General features: G+C 38.6%; 1 protein-coding gene across 2 annotated transcripts in view; it reads left to right on the top strand.

Annotated features, from left to right (window-relative positions):
- The window catches only part of LOC110163243 (disks large homolog 5-like), a 117,175-nt gene that overhangs the window by 82,350 nt on the left and 7,082 nt on the right, over window positions 1–27,743 (top strand). For both annotated transcript variants that reach the window (XM_055150044.1, XM_055150043.1), the window contains exons 20-31: window positions 2,137–2,211; window positions 5,341–5,500; window positions 8,679–8,841; window positions 9,322–9,455; window positions 10,324–10,488; window positions 12,563–12,743; window positions 13,662–13,810; window positions 13,922–14,092; window positions 14,246–14,433; window positions 17,025–17,168; window positions 21,057–21,184; window positions 22,180–22,289. In XM_055150044.1, the coding sequence (XP_055006019.1) occupies window positions 2,137–2,211; window positions 5,341–5,500; window positions 8,679–8,841; window positions 9,322–9,455; window positions 10,324–10,488; window positions 12,563–12,743; window positions 13,662–13,810; window positions 13,922–14,092; window positions 14,246–14,433; window positions 17,025–17,168; window positions 21,057–21,184; window positions 22,180–22,289 (1,768 nt within the window). The remainder of the gene's footprint in view (window positions 1–2,136; window positions 2,212–5,340; window positions 5,501–8,678; window positions 8,842–9,321; window positions 9,456–10,323; window positions 10,489–12,562; window positions 12,744–13,661; window positions 13,811–13,921; window positions 14,093–14,245; window positions 14,434–17,024; window positions 17,169–21,056; window positions 21,185–22,179; window positions 22,290–27,743) is intronic.

Here is a 27,743-nt window from a genome sequence, read left to right as displayed (position 1 = left end):
TTTAGTCCTGGTTTAATCCTCCTGGTTTAGTCCTGGTTTAGTCCTTCTGGTTTAGTCCTCCTGGTTTAGTCCTGGTTTAGTCCTTCTGGTTTAGTCCTTCCTGGTTTAGTCCTGGTTTAGTCCTTCTGGTTTAGTCCTCCTGGTTTAGTCCTGGTTTAGTCCTTCTGGTTTAGTCCTGGTTTAGTCGTTCTGGTTTAGTCCTCCTGGTTTAGTCCTGGGATCAGTCCTGGTTTAGTTCGTGTGAGTCGTGTCTCCCCAGTGGCCCAGGGTGAGGCCCACCTCCCTCACATATTGAAAACCTCTGGCATAAACCTTTTGGGTTGGTAGCTCCTTTTACATACTTCACCAAAGATAATTCTATACTGTTAATTTGCTCTCCGCTATAGATAAATTTCTCTTCTTTTTTTTTTTTTTTGTCTTTTTTTTCTCTCAAAACTGTTCTAGTATCTTATAAATTAGTCACGATGTTGTTGGTGAGTTTGAGCTGTTTCTTTTTACGCTGTGAGTTTTGATTGTCTTCAGAGAAACGCTGGAGGCTACAGATCTGAAAACACTGTAGAGAACGACACTAGAGGATACTGCACCTGTTTCTCCTGTTTAGTTTAGTTTACCCTGAAGATGAAATGTCTTTTATGTTTTAATAATGATCGGACACTTCTCTCTTGATAATAAGTATAACGCAGAGTTTCTCTTTGCTTCGTGCACAGACGGTTTGTTAATAATTTACAGATTACGAAGGTCTGACGTGAATCTGAAACAAAGAGACGGCGCTGGACTTAAGAAGGAAGAAATATGTCTGAGGGAGAAATGTTTGGAACTGGAAATGTTAAGAAAATCTCGTGAGATTAAAGGAGCTGTACCTGATTTTTTTCTGTCTTAAAAACATGAAAAACAGAACTAGTTATAAACTTTTTTGCACGTTTGTCCTCACTGACCTAAAGCATACATAGTTTTGTTAGCTGTTAGTTTATAAGCGCTTTTGACCACTTTTAAGTTTAGCAGTCAGGATAATTCTGCCAATAAATTTTTTTGGGCTCTTTTTTTTTAATGTATATATGTAGATTATATACAAACGGAACACTACGGTCTCATTTTGACACACCGAGTTTGCTTTTATCCTCATATATTTTATTTTCTCATGCAAATATCTCTGATCTGGCCAAGATTTTAAAACTTATATCAGGATATTTATCATATTTTCAGATTTATTATATCCTTACTAGTTCTGAGACAGCTTAATTCTAGTCTAGAGGTTGTTTATTTTAAGATAACTTGTCAAGTAAAATTATCTTGCTGCGTGGATAATTTCACTAATTTTAAGTCATTTTCTGATCAATTTAAGTGTTTATATCTTAAAATTTGGTCAGCAGGGTTCCCAAGGGCATGGAAATCCTGGAAAAGTCATAGAATTTTAAATTGAAAAGTCATGGAATTTTAGTATCTCTTTCACGCAACTACAGCGTTTAGTTAAATTATCATTTAGCTATTATGATTATTTCCGAACGTCTGTGCCTTTTGTTTAAAAGAGATGATAATAAATGCACTGAAAGTATTTTGAATGTTAAAAAACTATAAAACCAAACCATAAGGTGAGTGGAAAGTGTTAACATTTCATATTTAACCCTAAACGTCTGATCACTTCTACACATGTAGGTGCTGTAAAGTCATAGAAAATTCACTTTAGGTCACGAAAAAGTCAAGTGGGAGTGGGAACCCTGCTGCCATCTAGTGGACAAACTGTATCACAAAGGTAAAGTTTTTAGCAACAGACAATAAAGAGTTAACTTTTTTATTATTTAAGATTTAGACAAGCTGCTGTAATATTCCTTCCTTGTTTATTTGTAGTTTCTAAACCTTTTTTACTCTGACAGTGGCCATAGAGCTTGACTAAGATAACAACAAACAAACTGAACTAAAACAAATATTACAACAACACTTACTTTTTATTTTAGAAGTCAAGTCACATTAGGTCATGAAAAAGTCATGGAAAAGTTTTGAAAGTGAAGTGAAAAAGAGTGGGAACCCTGGGCTAAGCTTTTTTGCCGTGTGTAAATCTACTGGACCACTGTAGTCTCTTCTCTTAATGCAAATCAAATTCTTTTTCTTAATGTTTTATTTCACTCTGTCTTTTCTCAGGCGCTTCTGCGGGGCAGTTCAAGAGAATTAAAATCCCTCCAGTTCGATATCCGCGCTCCTCGGGTTCAGACAGAGGTAAAGTCTGTTTCTACACCTCCTCAGTACAGAGAAGGAGGAACATTTATACACTTCTTTAATGTGATCTTAATTAATACTGTTAGGTTTTAGATTTAAGTTGTCTGATTGGACTCATTTAGATTTATACTTTACACTTCATTATTTAAAGATGCACTATATAACTTTTGGTAAATTTTCACATTTTTACATTTACGCTTTTCCATCTTTAAGGCATTCGAAGCGATTTACACCAAGGAACCTCTCATCCTTTCACACACACATTCATAAATCTGTGTATCATTCGTTCTTTAGTTTTTGAATATAAAAACAAAAATAAGAAAATGAAAAAACTACAATTTTCTTCATTATTTGTCTCCAAAACCAAAATGAAAAAACGGATAATGATTTGTTTTTTCAGTTTTTGATTTTGTGGTTAAATGAAGAATGGAAAAAATGGATAACGGCCGTTTCCCGTTTACGTGACTCCCGTGACTGCGATGTCGGATTTCTGCACCGCATACGGACTGAACTGGGACTGAGACCGGGACTGAGACCGGGACTGAGACCGGGACTGAGACCGGGACTGAGACCGGGACTGAGACCGGGACTGAGACCGGGACTGAGACCGGGACTGAGACCGGGACTGAGACCGGGACTGAGACCGGGACTGACCGCAGGCTCAGAGCCCACGGCAGGGCCAGAGCTCGAAAATGAGGCTCGGACCCCGCGAAGGCTCGAAGTCAAAGCTCGGAGTCCGCTCTGGGTCTGGTCCCGCTCTGGTCCCAGACCTGGATCAGTCCTGGTTCAGTCCGTATGCGGTGCAAAAGTTCAGCATCGCAGTCACGGGAAGTCACGTAAACGGAAAACGGACGTTATCTTTTTTTTCCATTCTTCATTTAAACACAAAATCGAAAAACTGAAAAAACGAATCATTATCTGTTTTTTCATTTTGGTTCTGGAGACAAATAATGAAGAAAATTGTTGTTTTTTCATTTTCTTATTTTTGGTTTTATATTGAAAAACGAATGAACGAATGATACACGGGATTTTCATACACCAGTGTACACAGACACTGGGGACGAGGTGGGTTAAATGTCTTGCCCAAGGACACAACGGCAGCATTCATCTGCGGGAGACTGAACTGCACCGCCAACCTTCGAATCAGTGAACATCCATCCATCTGTTTTCTTAAATGAAATGTGGGGTTGTTTTTAATCACTGTAAAAGTATTTTTTTGTATGAAAAGTGCTCTATAAATAAAGATTGATTGATTGATGACCATAGGAGAGAGCAGGAACGTAGATTGACCCGTAAATCGAGAGCTTTATCGAGAGCTCCCTCTTCACCACAACGGTTCGATACAGCGTCCACATCACTGCCAACGCTGCACCGATCCGTCTGTCAATCTCACACTCAGTCCTCCCCTCACTCATGAACAAAACCCCGAGATACTTGACCTCCTCCGCTTTAGGCAGGGCCGGTCCACCCACCTGGAAAAAGCCAGCCACCTTTTTCCAATCGAGAACCATGACCTCGGACTTGGATGAACTGTCCGAGGCCGCGGTTCTCGGTTAGTGAATCGGTGAACAAACTCTACCAAATGATCTACCATTGCCCTGGCTACTGTTGAATTTTTGTGCTTATCCTGCTGATTTGTCTCACTGGTGATGTTATTGCGCTGCCTAGAATGTTTCACACTATTATATTGAATTTATCTATCGCCATGGAGACAAGTAGGTGAATATCAGTCCAATTTAAAGGTCAGATCTGTGGAGATTAAGTCCCCCCACACTGTAATAATGCACGCTTTTCAATGAGTTTTGAATAATTGCAAGATAAAGCTCAGAAGCTGTTAGGTTTATCTAAACATTGTAAACAAGAAGAAAGACAAGAGATTAATTCAGTTTTACTCGCGAGGAGAACGGGCAGAGAGTGGGCATCAAAACCAACAGTCTCCACACGTTCTGATGACTCAAGGCCGCTTCTCCTCTTTTTATTTCATTAGGAGGCCCTAGTTACAGAATGATAATTCTCAAGGGGAAGGGGAAACAGCCAAGACATAATAAGAAACTGGTGCAGCTATGCATAGTACAAACACATAAAACATGATTAACAATCAGGAGGTGCCTTAGGTCAGACACCATCATAACTCTTGCATGTGTGACAGTGGGAGTTGGCTTCATGTGAGGAATCATCTCGAGGTTCACTAGAGCGACAGGACACTGCACACAGTTGTCAAACACACAGAGGTTATTCAACAAGTGACAAGTGATTGGTACATTATAAATCAAAGAATTGTAGTTGTAGTGGACCAAACAGAAAGGCAAAGACAAGGTATAAAAATAAGTTTAAATTTAATAAAGCCAAAAAAGATATAATTTAACAAAGGCTCAAATTAGGCAAATTATTAACAAAAAAGCTGGGCCCAACTGGGGTAACTCAAAATCAAACTGAACAGAACAAAATTAACCCAACCAGACAAAGGAACAGGTGTGTTTAAATACCTGAGGACCAACTAAAGCTAAACACAAGAGGGAGGAATTACACTAATTAACTAACTAAACCAATAACTTAATCAAAGTAAACAAAAAAGCAAATCATTATAATACAGAAAATAATAAGTGATAATAATGTGACCTTAACACAAACTAAACAAATTAACTTAGTAAAACAAACTAAATATTGCTCCCCCCCTTTGCTGAGTCCTGATGGTCTCTCCCAGGGTCCTCTGTCCGGTGCTCAAAAAAACAAAAAGAACAAGCGTAAGTAAATTAGACTTATATTAACTAAAATGCGTGCACTCAAATTAGAACATAAGTCTAATAACGGAATTAAATTATGTGTAGTGTAATTAACTTAATGTAAATAATAATGAAAATTAAATAATACTGACACTATGGAGTGGTGGCAGAGGGATCCACCACAGTAGTACATAAATGGTTAACTCATAGGCATAGAATATCACACAAGTATTTAGCAAATATGGGATAATAAAATTATTCTGACAGAAGCATTCTAACCAGAGCAAAAGTGTCTCCCTGGGGATAAGCAGGCGGCAGAAAGTTACGTAGTATATCTTTAACGAATATATGTCTTCTTTATCATTACTTTACCTCATTTTTCCCCCGTCTCTTCTCTCTCTTCTAGGCTCCCGGTCTCACTCCGAGTGCAGCAGCCCCACCCCTCCCATCTCTCCTGTAAACCTGGACACGTCCTCGTTCAGCAGCAGCCAATCACAGAGCTCCATTTCACCTCAGCCCAGAATCTCCGTGAGCCCGGCCTCTCTGTCGGACAAGAGGAAAGACGGGTAAGACTCTGAGATATTATTTAAGACCAGTCAAGCTATTTTAACCCGTGCAAAATATTAGAGGATCATTCTCAACTTTTTTACTATTAACTTTAGTTTTGAGTGGGTTAGATTTAAAGTTCTGTCTGTAATTATACTGCCAAACCTCTATTTTATTCTCAAATTTCACCACTCGGCTGCTATCTACATTACTGCAGTCTGATAGTGTGGAAGCTTTGACCTGAAAGAAGAAAATCAGAGAGCTCAGGTGAGGCACAGGTTCACATCTGCGATTTACTGGAAAAACACAAAACAAAAAAAATAAACATACACATGCTGGATTTAAAGGAAACATATCAAGCCTGGAAAAGTCATGGAATTTTAGCATCTCTTTCACGCAACTACAGTTTTTTGTTCAGTTTTCATTAGACTATTATGATTGTTTCTGAACTTCTGCACCTTTTTGTTTAAAAGAGACGACACTAAATGCACTGACAGTATTTTGAATGTTAAAAAACTATAAAACCAAACCATAAGGTGAGCGGAAAGGGTTAACATTTTATATTTAGCCCTAAAAGTCTGATCAATTCTACACATGTCGGTGTCGTAAAATCATGGAAAATTCACTTTAGGTCATGAAAAAGTCACGGAAAAGCTTTGAAATTTTGTCAAACCTCAAAAACATTTATATAGGTTCTGAATAAAGTTTAACTGCTGTGCTTGGGTCTAATTTCCCTTTTTATTGTAACCCCAAAAGCCCATTTTTAACCCCTGTTTTGAGCATCCTCAGAGCTCATTTGTAGTTTTTTCGTCTAGTGGAGATGAACGATTTCCAAAGACACATACAATGCAAACATTTGATTAAAAATGTTGGAAATCGAAGAGGCAAGATACCATTTGTACTTAGATTAGCTGGTCCTGTTTTATTCTTGCATAACACCACTGAACACAAACTTACAAATGGAAGCTTTAATTGCTTATATGAGAAGATTATTTTACGTTTTTCAAGGTAATTTGTCTAAAAAATTGTCTTTAAAAATGCCAGTGGGGTAAATTGTCAATGAGCTAAAACAATAATAATCACAAATACAAACGTTCATTATTCAACTAAGATGCTTTACATTTAAAAAAAGGTCATCTTAAGTCCTGTCCAGCCTCTGTCCATCAATTAACCAGGTATAATTTCAAAACTAGGTAAAACTATGATAATACTAAAGAAAGATTAAAGATAATGCTAAACCTATACTGTCCTAACTGTGACTTTATATCTCTTTTTCTGGTTTTGTTTGTGGCTGTGCTCGTGTATAAAATATCTCTTACTGCTCTCTTTGTGTCAGACATGCTCAGACTTTTGACAATAAGTTCTACTTTCTGAGAAGCTTAAGGTTGGTTGGCTGCTTCTAGTTGCTTGAGAGCCTGTATATAAACATGCATGATGCTTTAGAACTATAACTAACTTCAGTCTTATTTGAGATGGCATGCAGAACTGTGTGAGAGATTTTAGTTCAATTTAATACAGAAGAAAGTGGTGTTTAGTGTAGTTTGAACTGGCATGATTTAGGGATGTAACGATTTCCAAATCTCTCTGTACGATTATTAATGTAGTATTAAGAAACTTGTAATTCGATATATTATTGTGACACTTCTGATTATACGATATCACAATATTTTGGTTTTTGTTACATCCCTAGCATGATTACTGATCTCCTCAAAAACAGACCTGGAGTTGTGTTTTGTTTCTTTCACACATTTTTTGGGTAATAATTTATTATTCTTCTGTCTGCATCAAATTCCAGATTATTTAATATCCAAATGATTCTAGTGAAGGTGTGTGGAGCAGGGTTCTTCTCACGGTCATGGAAATCCTGGAAAAGTTATGAAAATTAAAAATGTAATTTTCCAGGTCTGGAAAAGTCATGGAGTTTTAGTATCTCTTTCGCGCAACTACAGCGTTCTGTTAAGTTCTCATTAGACTATTATGATTATTTCTGAACGTCTGCGCCTTTTGTTTAAAAGAGACGACAATAAATGTACTGACAGAATTTTGAATGTTAAAAACTCTAAAACCAAACCATAAGGTGAGTGGAAAAGTTAACATTTCATAAAAGTCTGATCAATTCTACACATGTAAGTGCCATAAAGTCATGAAAATTTTACTTGAGGTCATGAAAAATTAATTTTAGGTCATGAAATTTTGTCAGTGAAAAAGAGGAGAGCACAGTGGAGCACTTCCTGTATTGCCACATGACATCACAAGGTGGAATAGGGTGTTTTCCTTTTTAGAGAACTCATCTTAAATATGCAGTGTTTGAAAGTTAAACATGTGTGAAAGAAACAAAACACAACTCCAGGTCTGTTTGTGATGAAGAAATAACATTATAACAGATCAGAAAATAGCCTGATATGAGCCTTTAACAACATTGCCGTCGTTCACTTACATTTTAAGGATACATTATGTAACTTGGGGCTGTTTGTTTTGCCTGAATGTTCCACAGTATGGCATTAAACATATTTATTTTGCATCTGTATGTGATACTGGCTGGTGAATAAATCTTTCTGTCTTGGTCTAACATGCGTTTGACCGGTGTCCGTGAGACTTTCGTTGCGTAAACAAGGAGCAGATGCATGAAATTGTGACGGTGACGGCTGTTATGGTCGACATGTTCTTCAGCTTGCATGACTTCAGTCCGTGTTGCATCATGCATGAAACGAGAAATAAATAAACCATTTTTAAGACTTTAGTTGGCATGAATCCACTTTTACTTACAGAAATTTTCTCTTTCACTTTTTTTTTTGTCCTTCTTAAACTGAAACTTGGTGGTTTTATTCCCACTACTTCCAAATGTTACTGTTGTGTCCTTGGGCAAGACACGTTTCTGACTTTGCCTCCTTTGTTTCTGTGGCTCTATGATTTCTTAATGAGGCAGAAGAAGGCTGTATAAGTCAAAACTAATAATTGTTAAGATAAACAATTTACAGTGGATAGTATTTTACAGGTGAACTATGTAACTTTCCTGGTGCGGTTTTCCCTCTTGTCTCCATGGAGATAGTTAAGGTTAAAGTCCTACTATGGAACATTGCAGGCATCTTGATGGAGACAAGCAGATGCACAAGGGGAAAAAAATAAATAAATCTTTGACATTTTACACACACTGGGATGTTCTGTAGTTGTAAAAATGTCTTTTTGCTCTCCCCGTAGGCCGTACCTGGAGGAGCCTCGTAACGTGACGGTGCAGAAGGGGGCGGAGCCTCTGGGCATCTCCATCGTGAGCGGGGAAAACGGCGGCGTGTTCGTGTCGAAGGTGACGGCGGGCAGCATCGCCCACCAGGCGCGGCTCGAGTACGGAGACCAGCTGCTCGAGGTGAGATCTGCTCACATCACTCAGATTCAGATTGAGAATCCGCACCTGCTTGTGTCCATGGAAATGTTTTAGCTTTGCCTGGAATGTTCCGCATTAAATATCTACTGTGCTTTTATTCAGTCAATAGTGTTTTAACTGTTAACTTAAAAAAACATTTTGAAACACATGTATTCTTACTGTGAGCGAGATCACCTCTCCACAGATTTGACCTGTAACTGGGCCCGGTGGAGTTACCTGGTTGTCTCCCTGGAGATGAATTAGTTAAATGCCATACTGTGGAACATTCCGGTCAAAGCAATAGCATCTCAGTGGAAACTAGCAAGTGGTTTATTCTCATAGTGCCAGAAAAGTTACCAAGTAGACCTTTAAACTTTCTGCCTTTGATATATGAAATAATCCTGAAGGTTTAAATAATTATTTTAAGTAGTATTTCAATAATGTATTGGGAAAAAAAAAAGTAACCTTATTTTTTTTCCACAGTTCAATGGGATAAACCTGAGGAATGCAAACGAGCAGCAGGCGAGGCTCGTGATTGGACAACAGTGTGATACAGTCACTATTTTAGCCCAGTATAATCCTCACATGTTCACACTGGGCAACCACTCACGATCAGGGTAAGACGAGAGAGAGAGAGCTGCGACTGCACCTCTTTGGTTACTGTATTAGTCAGATTATAAGTACAAGCCAAAAAAATGCATAATGAAGAAGAAAAATCATATATGAATGGCACTGGACTATAAGTCGCACTTTTTTGGGGGAAATATATTTTATAAACTCAGAGACCAGGAACTGACATTTCATGATGAAAGTCAAGTTCTAGTAAAAACAATAGAACAGAAAACAACAGACTGTTAACGTCACATATGAACAGTTCTTCAGATAAACTATAACATAAACAACAGAACAAGTTTACCAAACTCTCCATCTCACTCCAAATCACTAAATCCACTGAACTCTTCATCCTCGGTTTCACTTCTGATCAACTCCGCCAACTCCAGCTGAATCTATCTTTTAGTTCACAATTAGCTTTTTTATTCTCTTCATTGCAGTTAGAGAATCCGCTTTTCTCCTGTCCCTAACAAGTTTTTCACTCTGTCCAAACTTTCTTTCTGCTGCTCGATTAGTTTTTGACTTGCATCATGGATCTATAATAAAACGTTTATTATAGTTCTCTGATTTGCAGCACAGAGGCTCTTTTTGCAGGAGACATGTGCAGAAGAGCACGATGTGACAGTGGTACAGGAGTAATACAAAGCCTAGATCGCCCTCTCGCGGCTGTCAGTGTGAAAATAACGAACATGTGAAATCATATATATTAATTTGTAAGTCCCACGTGAGTATAAGTCACAACAAACACCCAAACCATGAAAAAAGTGCGACTTATAGTCCGAAAAATACAGTATGTTTTTTCGGTGGTCATGATATTTTGCAGAATGTGTGAAAAAAAAAATCTGATATTATTTTTAATCTTTTTTAATTCAGTTCTCGCATGGAGTCGATCAGTAACCAGCCCACTCCTCAGGACAGCGCCGCCTCGACCCCGGACCGGCTCTCGTCCTCTGAGGCTCTGAGCGAACAAGACGAAGGAACCATGACTCCGCCCTCCAAACAGACCACGCCCGCCACCAGCCCCAACAGCTCCTTCAGGTCAGAAACTAAACTCTACTTGCTATTTTGGTTTTCATCATCAGACCGTTCAACTTACGACTTAGATTTAGACTTAGACAAAATGTATTGATCCACAAGAGAAATTACTTGGACACAGTACCTCAAACATCACATTATATTATAATAACAAAGATAAAAAAAATATATAGAGAGAGAAAGAAATGAGTAGCAATAAAAAATGGCAAGAGACAGGTGTTAAATAAGGCATGATTATATAAATATTTATGTACAAGTAAAGTAAAAAAAAAAGAGAAATATAAAGGAAATATAAATATAAATAAAAGAAATATAGTAATATAAACACAGTATATCACAGTAAGAGGTCGTAAGGAAAACAGTGCCAAAGTATAAAAATAAAATAAATATATTTTTAAAAATGTAATGATTGACAAAACATAGAATTATCTGTTACATAAGGCTGAGTTGTTATACAGTTGTAGGGAGTATTATCTGTTACATAAGGCTGAGTTGTTGTACAGTTGTAGGGAGTATTATCTGTTACATAAGGGTGAGTTGTTGTACAGTTGTAGGGAGTATTATCTGTTATATAAGGTTGAGTTGTTGTACAGTTGTAAGGGAGTATTATCTGTTACATAAGGCTGAGTTGTTGTACAGTTGTAGGGAGTATTATCTGTTACATAAGGGTGAGTTGTTGTACAGTTGTAGGGAGTATTATCTGTTACATAAGGCTGAGTTGTTGTACAGTTGTAGGGAGTATTATCTGTTACATAAGGCTGAGTTGTTGTACAGTTGTAGGGTAGTTTATCTGTTACATAAGGTTGAGTTGTTACAGTTGTAGGGAGTATTATCTGTTACATAAGGCTGAGTTGTTGTACAGTTGTAGGGAGTATTATCTGTTACATAAGGGTGAGTTGTTGTACAGTTGTAGGGAGTATTATCTGTTACATAAGGTGAGTTGTTGTACAGTTGTAGGGAGTATTATCTGTTACATAAGGCTGAGTTGTTGTACAGTTGTAGGGAGTATTATCTGTTACATAAGGCTGAGTTGTTATACAGTTTGTAGGGAGTATATATTTCTGTTACATAAGGTTGAGTTGTTGTACAGTTGTAGGGAGTATTATCTGTTACATAAGGCTGAGTTGTTATACAGTTGTAGGGAGTATTATCTGTTACATAAGGGTGAGTTGCTGCAGTTGTAGGGAGTATTTTCTGTTATATAAGGTTGAGTTGTTGTACAGTTGTAGGGAGTATTATCTGTTACATAAGGGTGAGTTGTTATACAGTTGTAGGGAGTATTATCTGTTACATAAGGGTGAGTTGTTGTACAGTTGTAGGAGTATTATCTGTTACATTGGTTGTTGTTACACAGTTGTAGGGAGTATTATCTGTTACATAAGGCTGACTTGTTATACAGTTGTAGGGAGTATTATCTGTTACATAAGGGTGAGTTGTTATACAGTTGTAGGGAGTATTATCTGTTACATAAGGGTGAGTTGTTATACAGTTGTAGGGAGTATTATCTGTTACATAAGGGTGAGTTGTTATACAGTTGTAGGGAGTATTATCTGTTACATAAGGGTGAGTTGCTGCAGTTGTAGGGAGTATTTTCTGTTATATAAGGTTGAGTTGTTGTACAGTTGTAGGGAGTATTATAGTAAGAATTTTGGAATTTGTTTATGACGTTGGAACTATTGCAACCCCATACTTAAGTTTTTTTTTTTTCATGTTGGACAACAGTTGCGCTCAGAACCCGTTTAGACTTAAATGCATCATTGTATTTGTATTATTTATTCATTTATTTATTTCAGAAATATTGTTTGTTGTTGTATTATCAATTAGATAATTAGATGCCGTAACATCTAAATTGCACTGAAAGGCATTTGCTCTTTGAAAGTGTCGATCATCTGGACATTGTTTTTGCAATTAAGACATTTTGGCTCCATCTAGAAGCCATTTTCAATTTGACGATATTGGCTTAAGGCACTAGAACTTGTGGTAGAAAATTACAAAATAAAAAAAATAAAAACAAGATACTGTTTGCTAATGAACTCTGTATAAAGATAAATATTGTTTTGTGTGGTTTTGCTCTCAGACTTGGCTCAGGCCCTCACAGGTCGGCAGAGGTGAGGGTGGTGAGGCTGAGGTGGGTGCAGGGGGACCTCGGGGTGCAGCTCTGCGGAGGGAACATCTCTGGAGTGTTTGTGGAGAGTCTGGACGAGGACAGCGCCGCCAAGTGTCCGGAGGGACTACTGCCCGGAGACCTCATACTGGAGGTGGGAGAGCTGGTGGAGAGCGGGTCTACAACTTACATATTCCCTGTTCGTTCCTTGTTTAGACCTGGTTTAGTCCTGGTTTAGTCCTGGTTTAGTCCTAGGTTTGTCCTAGTTTAGACCTAGTGTAGACCTTGTTGAGACGTGGGTTTACACATGGGTTAGACCTGGTTTAGTTCTACTTTAGACCTGGTATAGTGCTTGGTTTGTCCTGACCTGCTTTAGTCCTGGTTTAGTCCTGGTTTAGTCCTGGTTTAGTCCTGGTTTAGTCCTAGGTTTGTCCTAGTTTAGACCTTGTTGAGATGTGGGTTTAGACATGAGTTAGACCTGGTTTAGTTCTACTTTAGACCTAGTTTAGTGCTGGGTTTGTCCTGGTTTAGACCTGGTTTAGTTCTAGTTTAGAACTGATTTAGACCTGATTTCGACCTGGTTTGGCCCTGGTTTAGTCCTGCTTTAGTCCTGCTTTAGTCCTGCTTTAGTCCTGCTTTAGTCCTGGCTTTAGTCTGGCTTAGTCCTTGTTTAGACCTGGTTTAGTCCTGGTTCAGTCCTAGTTTAGACCCAATTTAGTTATAGTTTAGACCTGATTTAGTCCTGGGTTTTTCCTAGCTCAGCCCTAGTTTAGACCTTGTTTAGTCCTAGTTTAGACCTGGTTTAGTCCTGGTTGAGACGTGGGTTAGACCTGAATTTGTCCTGGGTTAGACCTGAGTTTGTCCTGGTTTAGACCCGGTTTGGACCTGGTTTAGACCCGGTTTAGACCCGGTTTAGACCCATCTATTGTCTATTTTAGTCCAGTAAAGATGATAGAATAATCCTGTTTGAGGACATTCGTTTGAAAAGTTCAGTAACCACCAACTCTGTAAGTATAAATCCTTTTGTAAATCAGCAGTTTTAATTTTCTTTTTGCTCTGTTGTGATTTCCAGTACAATGGCGTCAGTATGAAAAACAAAACTAAAGAGGAGGTTTATCTGGAGACGCTGAAATCTGCAGAAAACGCCACATTTAAGGTTCAGAACTGTGTGGACGAGCTCCCCACTGTGAGAGAAGGACCTGGAGACGGGTTCTTCATCAGGTAAAAAACAAATCTTACGACAAATACAACAAAGATACCAAAAAAAAGTTCTAAATTTCTTTAAACCATTGCTTTGTTGTTGCGTTGACTTGACTCTGACTTGACTTTCAGAGCACTTTACGAGCGCATGGCGGAGGTGGAGCCGGAGCTGAGTTTTAAGAAAGACGATATTCTTTATGTGGAGGACACTCTGCCCAATGGGAACCTGGGATACTGGTCGGCATGGCAACTGGACGAGAAGGCCCAGAGGCTGCAGCGAGGACAGGTCCCCAGCCAGTACATGTGAGCCACTTTCAGTACTGAGATGTGAAGCTATAAAAGTTAAATGCCTTAAAAAACCTTCTTGTGGAATATTCTGCAGTTTAAAATGAAACTTAAACCGAACTTAATGTTTTTTTCCTCTCTTTAAATGAATCTCTGTCCTCTTTCCCTCAGTATGGACCAGGAGCTGTACCGCAGACACACCCCCGACAGTAAAGACGACAACAGTAAAAGTCTCTCTGCTGCCGCTCGACGCTCGTTCTTCCGACGGCGACAGAAACACAAACGCAGCAGCTCCAAAGACGGAAAGGACAGCGTGGGCCTGGACTCCATCAGCACAGAGTCTTTCCCCATCACAGAGGGTAAGGGCCACTCACACTAGGACGTTAGAACCGTGCCTTGCTCAAGTACGATTGCGTGGGGTTCTATGGCCGCACTCCAAACCAAGCCACGGCCCGATGATGTCCTCACACGGTGCTGTTGGTTTACAAGTGCTAACACTTTTAGCATAGAAAATATCTATTAGCGGCAAAAATGTGTATTAAATAGTGAGGCTGATGTGCATCCTTTTATAATACACGCTCCTTCATGAGTTTAACTCTTTCCCCCCTGGACGCCTACTAGGAACAACCCATACATATGTTACTAGTTCTACCCATAGAGCATAACTGCATAAAAGAAAACAGACTTCCACGAGTGATTATAAATGATTTTTACACTCATGAACTTAATTGTAACACAGACATATTTGTATCTCTGGAAACCTTAGACTCTGAACTATTCATTTATGGATGTTTAAATGTGATTCAACTCATTTATAGGTGTATAACAGCTCACTGAAAATGAGAGTTTACCTGGTCAGGTGCAAACTCGAAAACAAAAAACTACATTCAGCATCTGATATCTGCATGTTCTGAGTACTATATTCATAAAAAAATAAAAAATATACTTTGTCAAAGTATTTAAACAGATTTCATATCACCAGATACAGTATAGCCAAGTGTTCACATCTGTTTTTACCTGTTGTACACCTGTGTGCACCCAATTCATTTTTTTCCATTTAACTTATTCAATTCATTTAGCTTATTCAACTTATTTTATTTATTCAACTAATTTAGCTTATTCAACTAATTTAGCTTATTATAATATAATAATATATAATAATAAACTCTTCCCCGTCAGTGTGTGTCCAGTATTTGTCATCTTGGCTTATTTTCTCGTGTGCAGAGCTCCACATAAGCGTTTTTTTCTGTAGCGATTCTGTTATACATCGCATCTTGGAAAAAAAGACTGAAATATTTTAGCCTAGCCTAGGACTCGCCTGGGCAACATCCAGATTTCAGGGCAATTTTGGTTCATAATTGAGTATAAAGCTCAGATAGTTTGTTTGGGACATCGCAGGACTCCACACAGACGCATCAGCGGCATCTCACCTTCTCCCCGAAAGTCCGTCGCTATCGCTGTTTTCCACTTTATAATCAACTTCAACATCATCACTTTGAAATCTATAAAAGTCACTTTCTCTAAACTTATCCATAAAATACGTCCGCTCCTCATTATTTCTAAAACTGTGCGCCGCAGCGCCGCGATCTTTCCATTGCACGTGTTTCGTGTTGTGTTTTTTCCGGAAGCTACCATCGTCACTATTTCGATTAACTTCGGAAAAAATCGGCGAAAACATATCCTTGAATCCTATTGGTCAGTCTAGTGTGGGTTGTAGTGGCCCCGACCGATCACAGTCTCTGTTTAAATGTGAAAAACCGAGCCATTTCTAAAGGTCGTCAAATCTCGTCTTTAGTGATACGGCGGAGGTGTCAAAAGTCGTCATTAAGGAAACAGGGGGGTCGTCAAATGTCGTCTTCATGGGGGAAAGAGTTAAGGAGATAAAAATTTTATTCACTACTTTCGTCATATGAGTAACATCAGTGCACACAGGGCTCGTATAGTAAAGTCATGCATGTGTACATCACGTACATGAGCAACCGTGCTGTGGTCCACCTCCAATTGGGCCAAAGTCCCATCCGTGCCGCGCTTGAGCACAGGTTCGATTGCACTCACACTGGACAAACATACCGCGCTTTAGGGGCGATCTGTGCTTGGGCACGGTTTGGTTCTGAAGTCTAAGTGTGAGTGCACCATTAGACAACGAAAGGGGCAGGGACATATGTGGCAGTTAAGGCTGAGGGGGTGAAGTGATTGCAGCGTTGGTGTTTCAATTCCCAGCTCTGACAAGTCCAGACTGTTGTTGTTTCATTAGTCAAGAGAAGATTGTTATTTTGGACGTGTTCATTATTATTAAATTATTAGATAACATACGTAGATCTCTATTTGACACTTTCTTAATTGTAAACCACAACATTGATCCAAATCTTTTAGTAATAAAAACTGAAACTCCGATTTACATTAATGTTGTATACTGAAACGCACCACACACAAAAGTAATGCTAAGTTTCTACCCACATTAAAAAGCCCAAAAACTGTTCAAGTTTTAGGTACAGGGTTCCCACGGTCATGGAAATCCTGGAAAAGTCATGGATTTTTAGTATCTCTTTCATGCAGCTACAGCGTTCTGTTAAATTATCATTAGGCCACAATAAATGCACTGACAGTATTTTGAATGTTAAAAAACTATAATCCCAAACCATAAGGTGAGTGGAAAGGGTTAACATTTCATATTTAGCCCTAAAGTCTGATCAATTCTACACATGTAGGTGCCGTAAAGTCATGGAAAATTCACTTTAGGTCATGAAAAAGTTTTGAAATTTTGTCAGTGAAAAAGAGTGGGAAGTAATTATTGTCATTAAAAGTACTTAGCGGCAAAAACTTCACCTTTTATTGTTTCGGATGGTGAAGATTTAACATTTTTACATAGAAAACGGTCATTCTTTCAACCTTTGTTCTATTCACCTGCCCTTAAATTTAAATGTGCTGCTGTTCCTCTGTTTTCCTCTAGATGGCATGTGTCTCGTGTACCAGCGCGTCCTGAAGGTGGAGCCGTTGAGCCCTCGTCCTGTGCTGATCCTGGGTCCGCTGGTGGATCCGTGTAAAGACCAGCTCGTCAAAGAGTCCAGCGCCAAGTTCTGCCGCTGCCCGCCTGGTTCGTGTGCCCCTCGTTCATATTTAATGCCCCTTCTCTGGTTGGTTTGTGTCGGTTTGTGTTGGGTTAGTTTCACACACACGATCGGCTCTGCTCACAGATCCTAATTACAGAAGAAGGACAGGACTTAATCAGGCTGGTTTACAACAGGCGTGTTCAGATCGATTGGCGTTGGGTGCTTTAAAGGGCACATATTAGGCTATTTTATAAAGTTGGTTCCTCATCACAAACAATCCGTGTATTATTCGTTTTTTCAAAATAAAACCAAAAATAAGAAAACGAAAATACAACTATTTTCTTCATGATTTGTCTCCGAAACCAAAATAAAAAAAACGGATAACGGCTATTTCCCATTTCCTTGACTTAAACTGCGATGCCGAACTGAACCAGGACTAAAAGAGGACTAAAAGAGGACTAAAAGAGGACTAAAAGAGGACTAAAAGAGGACTAAAAGAGGACTAAAGGAGGACTAAAGGAGGACTAAAAGAGGACTGAACGACGACTGAACCGGTACTGAACCAGGACTAAAAGAGGACTGAACTGGGACCGAAACAGGACTAAAAGAGGAATAAAACGGGACTAAAACGGGACTAAAACGGAGGACTAAAAGACTAACCGGGACTGAACGGGGACTAAGGGACTAAAAGAGGACTAAAGAGGGACTAACCGGGACTAAAAGAGGACTAAAAGGGACTGAACGACGACTGAACCGGTACTGAAGGACTAAAACGGGACTAAAACTAAACGGACTACTAAAGGACTAAAAGGGACTAAAAGCGGACTAAAGGACTATGGACTAAAAGAGGACTGAACCGGACTAAAGGGACTAAAAGAGGACTGAACGACGACTGAACCGGTACTGAACCAGGACTAAAAGAGGAATAAAACGGGACTAAAACGGGACTAAAACGGGACTAAAAGGGACTAAAAAGGGACTGGACTGGGACTAAAGAGGACTGGGACTAACCGGACTAAAAGAGGACTGAAGGGACAAAAGAGGACTAAAAGAGGACCGGACTAAAAGACTAAAAGGACTAACGACGACTGAACTGAACTAAAAGAGGACTGAACTGACGACGGGACTAAAGGAACTGGGACGGACTAAGGGGACTAAAAGAGGACTGAACGGACTGACCGGGACTGACTGAACCGGGACTAAAAGAACTGAACTGAACTGGACTGGGAAAAGACTGGGACTGGGACTGGAAACTAAACGAGGACTGAAAACTGGGACTAAAGACTAAAAGACTAAAGGAGGACTAAAGGACTAAAACTGGACTAAAGGGAAAAGGACTAAAAGGGACTGGACTGAACTAAAACTAAAACTAAAGGGGACTAAAACTAACGACTAAAGACTGGGACTAAAAAAGGACTAAAGGGGACTAAACGGACTGGACTGACTTAAAAGAGGACTAAAAGAGGACTAAAAGAGGACTGGGACTGAACCGGGACTGAACCGGGACTGAACCGGGACTGAACCGGGACTGAGTGTCAGGACGGGCCCGGAGGTGTGCCCGCATGGATGGGTCGGGTGATCAGGACTGAGACCGGGACCAGACTGAGACTGAGCCTGGAACTTGTTCTGCCTGGAGTGTTCCACAGTGTGATTGTGGAACATTTCACACAAGCAGTAACATCTCAGAGCAATAACTGGACACAAACTACAACTTCTAACAATATTGGTATAACAATGTTGTAATGATTAACAGGACGAGACTATGACTTGACTCATTTAGCTGCAGTTTTACAACACCGCTGACAGCTGCTTCACGCTGCTGGTTGTTTACTCTGCCTCAGTCACTGCACCTGTTATCTGAAGTTTGGACTGTCCCCATTCTCATTTTTATCCTGCGCCATGTCCCGTATGCACCGACACACTTCGTACAGAGGACATGTCCATAAAAAAAATAAAAATATTCGTAATATAGAGAAGACCTGGGCCACATACGACCAGCCCGTTTAAGATGATTTGGAATTAAAAATCAACATATTTTATCATTTTACCTCATGCATGAACTAAAGCTGCATTGTTTTTTATTTTAGACGTGTTTTTAAATTACAATTTTTCTAAGACATCCTCACTTTTTCATTGCTTAGTCACAACATAAACTCTTACCAGCTTGTAAAAACAATATTATTTACTGCTGTTTTTTTAAATAAAGAAATATAATTCATTAGGGATGTAACAATAATTGAAATATCGTGATATCATGTTGTCAAAAGTCTCACAATAATATCAAATTACATGTTTCTTTGCTTAAATTCATTGTTATGGTGCAACAATAGCTAAAACACTGAGTGAACTACATATCCCATGATCCTTTGCTCCACTACAGTGCAGACTACATGAAAAGTAATACAAATACTAATAAGAATCATGAGTTTTAAGCACGTTTAAATCTTAATTCTGTGGTTTATGACAGAACAAAAGTCTTGTCAAGGCATTTAAAAACAAAACAAAAAAGTCGCATTTTTACAATTTTGTTATAGCCTCTACAAAATATCGCAATAAATATCGTACCGTGGGATGTATATCGTGAAAATATTGTACAGAGATTTGAATATTGTTACATCCCAGTGATTCATATTATGCAGAATTGAGTTAAGAATTTTGGTCTGGCCGTCCACAATATTTTCTATTTCTCATGTGGCCCTATGGAAAAAAATAAAAAAAATTGCCCACCCTTGCTGGTATTTGTAGGGGAAAACTGTTTTTGTTTTTTATCAAATTTATTGCATTTATATACATACAAATTATTATAAACAAATTATTCTAAACTTACATTCAAGAAAACAGATAAGTAATACATAGACATAGGGGTAGTTAAATGATTCATATTGATAAGGGAAAAACTGTCTGAAAGTTTGACACCATCACATTCTCCCATCAGAAAAAAAACACAAATTGTCAGGTTTTAAAATTGCTTTATGAACAGTGTTGAGAAGGTGACTTTTAAAATGTATTCCCCTACAGATTACAGATTACACACACCAAAATGTAGTTTGTAACGGAATCCATTAAATTACTTAAAGTGAGTAATGTAATCTGAATACTTTGGATTACTTGATATTGTCATGTTTTTTAAAACTACATGAATGTAACAACCACATCCTGAAAATTCATGTTTGTTCTCTTCAAATTGGCCCTGGTTTAGTCCTGGTTTTAGTCCTGGTTTTAGTCCTGGTTTTAGTCCTGGTTTAGACATGGTTTTAGTCCTGGTTTAGACCTGGTTTTAGTCCTGGTTTAGACCTGGTTTTAGTCCTGGTTTAGACTTGGTTTTAGTCCTGGTTTAGACCTGGTTTTAGTCCTGGTTTAGACCTGGTTTTAGTCCTGGTTTAGACCTGGTTTAGACCTCGTTTTAGTCCTGTTTAGTTCTGGTTTTAGTCCTGGTTTAGACCTGTTTTTAGTCCTGGTTTAGACCTGTTTTTAGTCCTGGTTTAGACCTGTTTTAGTCCTGGTTTAGTCCTGGTTTAGTCCTGGTTTTAGTCCTGGTTTAGTCCTGGTTTAGTCATCGTTTTAGTCCTGGTTTAGACCTGGTTTTAGTCCTGGTTTAGTCATTGTTTTAGTCATTGTTTTAGTCCTGGTTTTAGTCCTGGTTTAGTTCTGGTTTAGTCCTGGTTTTAGTCCTGGTTTAGACCTGGTTTTAGTCCTGCTTTAGCCCAAAATGTGAAAACGGGAAAATAGCACCATGTAATCCATTTATTTTAACAGAGTAACTGTAATCCAGTTACCGCTCACCGAAACAGTAACTGTAACTGAATACAGTTACTCATAATTTGTACTCTGATTACTTAACTCTAGTACATGTAATCTGTTACTCCCCGACACTGTTTATAAATGTGATTCCCCTTTGAATAATCAGTATTTTCCTGATTTTGTGTTTCCAGAGGTGATGAAGGCGTCTCAACAGGCCATAGAGCGCGGCGTTCAGGACTGTGTGTTCATCGACTACAAACGGAGGAGCGGACATTTCGACGTGACGACTGTAGCCACGATCAAAGAAGTCACAGAAAAGGTACGGTTCAAGATAAAGATTTGAACATTTGTTTTGGTGTTGCCGTATTGTATCTTCATTTTGGAGTGACGAAGAGAAGATGTGTTTAGAGTTGGCGTTGGGTTTGGTTTTAACTTGGATTTCGTCTCTACTTTACTGGGAAACTTTAAAAATAGAATCGACCTGGTTAATTTAATTATTACCCTGGGAAAACATTTAATTAATATTAACTATTTTAAAATGTGTTTTTACCAATACGTAACTGGGGAAGGATATACAAATGAAACGGACAAAGAGGAAAAAAAGAGATGGGAAGTTCTTAAATACTTGGGAGAAAATAAATTTACACATCTATGATAATCTGTTTTATGTAAACTTAGTTGTAATTCTAATATATATATTTTTTATGGCTAAAACCAAATAGTCAGAAATGTAAAAATATTTAATCATATGAATTTAAAGTAGCGATCTAAAATGTAGTTAATAATGGAAATACAGGGTCCGTCATCTGTGTGTCTCCATAAAGATATAATTGCTTTGAACAGAATTATCCACAGTATGGCATTAAAACATAACGTCTCCATGGGAACAAGTGGTTGGTGCAAGCTATAAATACAAATATAAAATGCTAGATATACAATATGTTTAATGCCTCACTGTTGAACATTACCGGCAAACGATAATATCTCCATGAGTGAAACCGTTTTAAAGAGTTTGTAGTGTTCCAGAGTTATTTCTCACTTACCTTATGCATTCAGAGCTTCCTAATTAATCTCCCCAATGAGTTTTTAAAAGAACTTTTCACCACATACTAATGCACACTTTTTAATTATCGCACAATAAATTGCTTTCTAATCACCTGCAGACAAAATACAGCTGTCTTTTTTTTTTTTTTAACCTCAAGAGCTGCTGTACAATATATCTGTACTAACAAGACACATTTTCCCCAAACACATGTGGGAAAAAATCACGTACAGGCCCTTTTAAATAAGCTTCTTCTGTCTTGTTTTCCTCAGGACTGCCACTGTCTTCTGGACATCGCTCCTCACGCCATCGAGCGCCTCCACACCGTTCACATCTACCCCATCGTCATCTTCATCCGCTACAAAAACGCCAAACAAATCAAGTGAGTCCAGTCTCTGTTTATTCAACATTTTACATGCAAAATACCACATTTTATTTCAACTCGGTGCCCAAAGCACTTACTTTGTCCTTTAACATTTTCAAGACAAGTTTGAACAAAGCAAAAATGTTTCACTCTCAGATACACAGCTTTGAATATTATCCCCTCAATGTTTTTTTCATGGAATCCTAAAATAATTGCTGTGTCCTTCACTACAATTTTACACTTATTGTTAACCTCAAATTAAGCCTGTCCAATTAATCGAATTTTGATCGCCATTTCGATTTGTGTGTCAGTCTCCAAACTCATATAATCAAGTTCAAACGATTTAAAGCTTGATAAAGTTTATTTTGGGATATTTTTTAGATAAATAAGTATATTTATTTTATTTTTTAAATATAGAGAATATAGAACAGCAGTATATATAGTTTATTTTGGATATGTTTATGGTTTTTTTTGCCTTATTTCACGTTCAAAGTATAATTTGTTTTATACATCACAAATCTGCTCTAAGGTTCATATTTGTAGGCTGAATTTATTTTCAATTGGAAAGTTTTGTGTAAGTTATCAATAACAAAATTTTATTTAGTTTTTTTGAGAGGGAGAAATACTGAATAAATGTGTCGTGTAACTAAAAAAAAAAAAAGTTTGTATATGATTTTGATACTGACCAAAATAATCGTGATAATGATTTTTTCCCCGTAATTGAGCAGCCCTACCTTAAATTTATTTTTGGGGTTAAAAAAATCGTGTATTATGTTCTATTTTAGAGAAGATGGTACTACAGTGAGAAATCTAAGTTCTCAACGATTAACAGATCCAGTTAAAATATTAAATCTAAATCGTTTTATTGTTATTTAATGTCTGTGTGGGACATTACGTAAAATGCAGACAAGCAGATGGCAAACCCTTCACTTGAAAAATTACGTACTGCTCCTTTAATATGTTCTTTTAATATCATCACTAATGTTTGATCGAGTGATTGTTGTGTCGTCTGGTAGTATGTGTATGTGACAGTGATGTGACAGGAGAGTCCACGGCCTCTGAAACTGTTCTTGACTCAGTTAAAGTTAAATAAACCAGGATCTTTAAATAATGTAAAGCTCCCGGGAAACTGTCCAGTGTGAAATCAGAGCCACAGCCCACAGATAATTAAACCACATAATTAAACCAAGGAGCGGATAAGGAAGGGCTGGAACGAGTCTCTCCATTTATAGATTGAGATTTTAATATTATAGTTCGTTACAATAATAAATTACAGCCCGAAACGATCACGGGTAAAATCGTCCAGGTGATGTGGTCCGTACCAAACCCAAGATCTGGACATGGGCGACCCAGGTTTAGACTCAGAACTCTTAAAGAACGGGTCAAATGCGGCCTCTGGCAACAGTGGCTCGGTGGTTAGAGCAGATGTTCATCAAGCCAAAGGACGGACGATTGGTTGCCACTCGGATCAAGTTTTGTTATCGTGTCCATTGGCAAGACACTTCTCGCACTTCACCTAGAATGAGTGTGTGAATGTGAGATGTAAGATTCCACACCTTCTTTAAAATTCACATAATCTAGTTTGACCTTTTTTTAAGAACCTCTGAGGACCCCTTAAGAACTTGACCACACATGTAACCAGTTGCATTCTCACGTAACACCACTAGATGCGGTGTTAAGTGTCTTGCCCAAGGATACAACGACAGCATTCATCTGTGGGAGCTGGAATCACACCCGCCAACCTGTGGATCAGTGGATCTGACCACTCAACGAGAGCGGGATTTGAATCTGCCAACCTTCAGATCAGTGGACAAATGCTCGACCAACTAAACTACTGTCGTCCCTTTAGTTAAATCTGTAACTAAACCAAGCAAAATACAGTATTTTCCAGGCTATAGGGCGCACTCTTAAGCCTCTAACCCTGTCAAAAAATATATACACGAATCCACTCGGGTGTCCCAGTACGACTTCAGTAAACTACAAAGCCGCACCAGCAACAAAACACGCAAACACACACGGAGCAGACAGCGACCGCACGGCGAAAAACACCCACAGACACACTCATCACTCCACGCCGACGAGGAACGGAACGGAGGAACGAACCGAAAAAGCGAGCGCAATGTGCCACTTCTAGACACGACTGAACAACTGAGTCACTGCGAACACGCCGACAATCCGTTGGTCCCAGACAGCACCTCCCTACACGCCACAACTGAACAAAGCCCAGAGTCACCGTGAACGAACAAACAAACAAAACCACTCACCCATCACACTGTTGTGTTTCCTTTAAAGTCCGGTTCGGTTTATTTGTGAAAAATGTTTGAAAATAGACCATTTAATGACTCTTATAACCCAGAGCACCTAATAGCCTGGAAAATATGATATGTCTTGGCAATTTTCCAACAAATATTTACCTTTTGTGATTTAAAAAAAATCTATATTTTATTTTTTTTAAGATATTGAACATTTTATAAACATTAAACATGTCCAAGAGCATTTGAGAGAAATGAAATGCATGTTTAGTTTAGCAGTTTATATTTAAGAACAAGGATGGATAGTTTTATACTGAATAAAACCTCATGGAGACACAGGGACATTTACCTCTGTGCAGAAGAAATAATATTAAAGGTGCAGTAAGTTGCTTTTGTTGGGGGTTTCAACAATCCAATGAAGTTACAGTCTGAATGCATGTTAGATATACAGTTTCTGTTTCCTCGTCACAAACAGACTTGGAGTTTTGTTTTCAGTCACACAAGTTTAACAGACAAACGGAAATACACTCTTTCCACCTTGTGATGTCATGTGGTGATACAGGAAGTGCCCCATTGTGTTTTTAAACTCCATACACCTTCACTAGAATCATTTGGATGATTTAAGCCCTGGAATTACCCATCTACATTTGAACAAAAAGTAAAATGTAGCTCCTGTCATTTTGAAAACTCATGACATCACAAGGTGGAACAGAGCATTTTGAGCTTTGGAGGTGTAGACAGACTAATAATAGTTACTCAAACATGTGTGAATGAAACAAAACACAACTCCAGGTCTGTTTTTGACGAGGTAACAACATTATAACATGATTCAAACCTCACGAGAATCCATTTTGTGTATGTTACGACCCCTCAAAAAATGAGTCCCAACATACTTAGGAAAGACACGGAGTCGAAGTTAAGGATTAGAGATGTTTTTTTTTTAGTTTTCTGACTTTGTAGGTGTTTGGAACCAAAAAAGAAACCCTCAATACGTGCCCCCCCAAAAAAACTAAGAAAAGTAACAAAAGAAAGGTGGACCTGATGATGCACCCGTAACTAAAGACACAAAAACCCCAACAAACCTAAAACCAACGGAAAAGTGAAAACATAGGACCATTTTAAAGAACTGCATCCTTTTATAATTTTCAAGACTATTTTTATCAAATTACCTTTGACTCATCACTCAGCCCGTGTCTATCTTCGCCGTCACATAAACAGGAAAATCTCCCATTATATCCTGTTCCTGCTTCGTAATCCTATTGAAAAGCCAATTGATCAACGTTATTGCTTTAGCTTGGACGTCCACCTGCTCCCGTCCCTCATCTTTGCCTTTTTCATTCCTGATTGCTGCTCCGTTAATCCTGACTGTTGTTTGACCCAGTGGGGACACCGTAGCGTGGATTGAATTGTGCTAAAGTTAAGCCATCATCAGCTGAGAGCCATCTGTCCACTGTCTGGGTCTCCTGGGTGTTGGAGAAATTGGACAACCCCTCTCGCTGTCCATAAGCTGCAAACCTACATATATAACACATAACATGGAAGCAGAATAGATGTTGTTATTTGTCTGGAGTGTTTCACAGTGTGGCTTTAAACCTTTCGATCTTCATGGAGACCAGACCGGACCAAGTTATACGTCAGATCTTTGGAGAGACGACCCCGCTCACTGTCAGAATGTCTGTTTTTCTTGCAATTTTTGAGCTATAAAACCACCTGTAATTGAATAAATGTAAAGTAGAGCTGTTTAAAGTCATGCTGTGGAACATTCTAAGCAGTGCAGCATGGCATATCCCTAGAAACAAGCGCAGGGTAGTCTGAAATTATGTTGTCCAAGTCTTATTTTTCTCAAAAAGGTCTTAAAGGTTGTATGGAGGATTTTTTTTTTACTTTCAAATTGTCAAGGAAAGTTTAAAATACCCTTACAGAGATGCAGCAGCCTTGTAATTATGTTGATTAAAGAAAAAATAATGAAAATTTGTCATCTGTGGACATAGTGAGGGCAGATAAACATCAGCCAATAGAAAACAAGGCTCACTCATTTTCTATTGGCTGTTAGGTTGTCAATCAAACTCCCTATGTTTCTAGTGTAACTGACTCGTCGGCGCGCGGGGATTATGTGGTTTATGCAGCGGTTCTTAGAGGCTTTTTAAAACTGTCGCTTCCTCGCAGTTCGCACAAAGTTTGTCGCGATGTCGGACGAGAATCCACGAGCAGTTCGCCGCGAAAGAAAGTCCATTTTTGAGGTCGCTGAAAGAAGAAGAGAAGGAGAAAAGGAGTAAAGGCAAACACACGATTCTTGGAGATTCCTTCCAGTGATTGCGTGAATGAATCAGACGAAGGGTCTAAAAACTGACGTGTCGGTCGCTAAATAATTTCTAGACAGGTCACTTCAGCAGTGATTCTGAACGCGCACTGGATGTAAACAAACGTGATTTCTAGAGTAAAGAGGCGGGAGGAGGAGAAGCTGTGGAGGAGGAAGGTGGTGTCACACATGTACAACATTTGAAAAAAGAACCGTTGCTGTATTTCTTTTCCCTTTAAAAAATCCTCTATACAACCTTTAAATTTCATTGGTTGGTCATTGTTATTAGAATTGGATCTGGTGTTTTTTCGCTCCCTTAATGATGTGATGTTGGTCTTAATTTTCATTTAAGTGGTTTTTAAATAGTCTTTAAAAAGTCTTAAAGAAGAACTCTTGAAGAAGCTAACATACATGAACATTCACACAGACAGTGGCTCCCTCTTTTCTGCTTCACTCGAGGAAAATCCCAAACTAAAACACAACACTACCCACCACTCCAGTCCGTCTTTCCCACAATCAGGAAATAATTTAGCTCCGTAAGTCTTAAATTTGGGGTAGTCAAATCTGGGGACACCCTGAAGCAGGTGACGGACCCTCCACCAGAAAAGTTACGCAGTGCATAGGTCACTTTGCAATGTTATATGATGTTAAAGAATCGCAAAATTAATTTAAGTCATGTTATAATGTTGTTGCCTCCTCAAAAACAGACCTGGAGTTTTGTTTTGTTTCATTCACACGTGTTTAAATAACCCTTTATTATTTATTAGTCTGTCCACATCTCCAAAGCTCAAAATGCTCTGGTCCACGAATTTAATTTTGTGTTTCATTCTGTAGAGATTCATTTCTCTCCAGTGACTAGACAGTTTCAAGAACCCCGGAAGTGCGAGTTCGGGCACCAGCCAATCGGCGAAGAGCCATATA

The sequence above is a fragment of the Boleophthalmus pectinirostris genome, unplaced genomic scaffold (assembly GCF_026225935.1).
Source record: "Boleophthalmus pectinirostris isolate CB_2022bp ecotype Guang Dong unplaced genomic scaffold, ASM2622593v1 HiC_scaffold_14, whole genome shotgun sequence".
Classification (NCBI taxonomy): Eukaryota; Metazoa; Chordata; class Actinopteri; order Gobiiformes; family Gobiidae; genus Boleophthalmus; species Boleophthalmus pectinirostris.
This window is presented reverse-complemented; position numbering and strand designations above follow the sequence as displayed.